Here is a 3,139-nt window from a genome sequence, read left to right on the forward strand (position 1 = left end):
GTGAGGACCCTGAGTGAAGAGTGATGGTACTTACCCCAAAGAAGAGCCAAGAGAGAACCCCCCCTTGTTTACAGCACTAGGTAGCCCAGACATGGAAGTAGGGGTATGTGAACCCTGCTTTATTTTTGATGCCTACTTTAGGCATCAGGTTGGTGAGAGCCTTTGTTTCAGGGAAGAGACATCAGATCAGCAGAGGAAGTTGTCTCAGGCCCTGCCTAGAGCCAAGGTGAGGACAGTGAATAAAGACTGAGGACCCTAGTAACCCCAGAACAGAGAGTTCCACAGTACTGTCAGCAGTGGGTGGCAGTAGTAGGCCAAGGCAGTAGTAGTGGGCCAAGGTGCCCCTTTAGTTTCTCTTTAGGGGTCCCAAGAAGAGGAGGACCTGAGTTTGAGATGTAAATTTAGAGCAGCACAGAGGAGGGAGCCCCTGGGCCCTGCCAGAAGTTGATGTGCTGGTCCTGAATGTGAATTAAAAAGATCCTCATACTCCAGGGTAAAGAGGATTCCACAAGGACTAGACCTGCCCACCACTGCTCTCAACCCCAGTAAGCACCAAGCAGGGCTGGCAGGCTGCAGTCTGAGGCTCACTTTAATTATTTCCACAGGATTCTCAGAGTACAGGCTGATCATAACGGGAGTCCTGTGGTCTCCTGGAGCAGTACCCTCACAGAAACCTGCAGAGGCGGCCTTGGTCAAAGCCAAGGTGATCTCTGCCTGCTGAACAGGTGCTCCCTCTCCTCCTCTCTTCTCTCATGCCCAGATCACCTGCTGTCCTACCCACACTCATATCTGCTGTCCCTGACCATAGCCATCATGCCTCGGGAACAGAAGAGTAAGTTCCGCACCTGTGAGAAATGCCACCAACCCCGAGGTGGGCCCCAGCATCGAAAGGGTGCTCTAGCCACTGCAGCCAAGGAGGAAGCATTCCCCTCCTTGGCCCCTCCTCCTTTTGGAGTTCCTACTTGCAGAAAGCCCACTTCTAGATCATGTAGCACTCTCAAGAGGTCTCAGAGAGCCCTATCCACCAAGTCTGCAGGGGTTTCTTACACAAGACCATACAAAGGAGTCAACTGCAAAACTGAGAAGAAGCAAAGTTCCTCCCAGGCTCCACTCCCCATTATGCAGTCTCCAGGAGACCCCCTGACCAAAACAACAGGTACTTTGGTGCAGTTCCTGATGTACATGTACAGAAGGAAAAAGCTCATTACGAAAGCTAATATGCTGAAGATTGTCAATAAAAAGTACAAAAATCGCTTCCTTGAGATCCTCAGAAGAGCCTCTTTCAACCTGGAAGTGGTTTTTGGAGTTGACTTAAAGGAAGGCACTTCTACCAAGGATTCCTATATCCTTGTCAGCAAAATGGATCTCCCCAACAATGGGACTGTGAGTGGTGGCAGAGGATTTCCCAAGACTGGGCTCCTGATGAACCTCTTGGGCGTGATCTTCATGAAGGGCAACTGTGCCACTGAGGAGAAGATCTGGGAGTTCCTGAATAAGATGAGAATCTATGCAGGAAAGAGGCACTTCATCTTTGGGGAGCCCAAAAAGCTCATCACTGAAGATTTGGTGAAGCTGAAGTACCTGGAGTACCGCCAAGTGCCCAACAGTAATCCTGCACGCTATGAGTTCCTGTGGGGCCCCAGAGCCCATGCCGAGACCAGCAAGATGAAAGTGCTAGAGTTTTGGGCCAAGATTAATCATACTGTCCCCAGTGCCTTCCACTCTTGGTATGAAGAGGCTCTGCGAGATGAGGAAGAGCGGGTTAAGGCCGCGGTTACCCTCAGGGCTGAGAAGGATGCCACAGCCAGTGAATCTTCCAGGGACTCTCCAGCAACTCCTCTGACATCTGATGAAGTTGAGGCAGAGTCTTCATCTTGTGGCTGAAGAGAGCAGTCAGTGTCCTGATTAGTGAGGGCTAGCTGTGACTTTGGGAACACAGTGTATAAAACCTTTGTGCTCTTATTCTGTATGGGTAATTTGGAGATTTGTCAGCATCTTTATTTTTTGCTGTTTTTCAAATGTTACTTTGAAATAAAGGCTTATCTAGCACTATAGTCTAAATTTATGAATTACATTGGTCTCACTTATTGTTTATCAGATTTTAGAGTAAGAGTGTTGCTGTTTTATAAAACAAATTGGGAAAAATTCTATCTTATTTAGTAATGTGGTATAACATAACATCACATTGGAGTATGCATTTCCCTTAAAAATGTGAAAAACTTAGGCAGTAAAACACATGAAATCAAGATAGAGAGGGGGAAGAATAAGATGGTCAGTATTTGGCTTCCTAATCTCTTTTACTCCATGTTTTATAAAATTCTAAACAACAGTATGTGCTTGACTAACTGAAGAATGTAGAATTAAACCTTCATGAATTAGACCCCATGATCACAGGGCCATTTGTTCCCCAAACATTGACTAAGCATCTGCTCTTATAAGGCTTCATGCTAGCACTAGCAGAGCTGAGGAAAGGACTGAGACATTGACCATAAAATTATAGCATCAAGAAACATCTATCGCACAAGGAAGAATGGTGACAGACACTCTGAGACCGAAAGGATACATGAAAAGACGGGGTAACACAGGAGAGAAGTGGTTCCAGATGGGAGCAGTTAAGTGTTAGTCCCCTGAAGCAAGGCAGTGTTGGGCACTCGGAGACTGCAGGTCCTTAGGTGGGAGGTAATTCTAAGCTGTCTGCGTGGGGTGGGGTGGGGGAGTTGGGGGCGTGGGGGGTGGGGTGCTCCATGAGGCTGTGATCAGAGGGAGCAAGAGCCAGCCCCTCACATGGTGAGCTTCAGAGTTGAAAGACTAAGTCCAGAAACTGCCCTTAAAGTTACTTTGGAATTGTGGGAAAACCAGACAGAGAGATCACCTGGGACAGGGATGGAATGTGTCCTGTGCTCTTGTCTCGGTGTAGGTGAACACAGTGTGCAAATTAGATGTTTTGTTTACATCATCTCCAAAGGGTCTCTGAGAAGTAAGTGTGTACTCCCTTGGAGTGGATGCCCAGAACCTTCTGGACTGGCACCCTTGGCCCTGGGTTGAGGGAGCCAGAGCCCACTAAAACATCATCCAAATTAGGTTATCTTGTATGTCATTTGGCAAACTCCAGGGAAAGTCTAAATTTTTGTTGGTGGTT

At 47.5% G+C, this 3,139-nt stretch overlaps 1 protein-coding gene across 1 annotated transcript; it reads left to right on the top strand.

Moving 5' to 3' along the window:
• The first annotated feature begins 813 nt into the window (after positions 1–813).
• LOC112919026 (melanoma-associated antigen B3-like) lies at positions 814–1,884 on the top strand. Its single transcript, XM_025997387.1, has one exon. The coding sequence runs from the start codon at positions 814–816 to the stop codon at positions 1,882–1,884; it is 1,071 nt and encodes a 356-aa protein (XP_025853172.1).
• The last annotated feature ends 1,255 nt before the right edge of the window (positions 1,885–3,139 follow it).

This window comes from Vulpes vulpes, chromosome X (assembly GCF_048418805.1).
Source record: "Vulpes vulpes isolate BD-2025 chromosome X, VulVul3, whole genome shotgun sequence".
NCBI lineage: Eukaryota > Metazoa > Chordata > Mammalia > Carnivora > Canidae > Vulpes > Vulpes vulpes.

What these genes read in the sequence shown, in the direction of transcription:
- LOC112919026 (XM_025997387.1), top strand. Translation starts at nt 814, where the DNA reads ATGCCTCGGGAACAGAAGAGTAAGTTCCGCACCTGTGAGAAATGCCAC.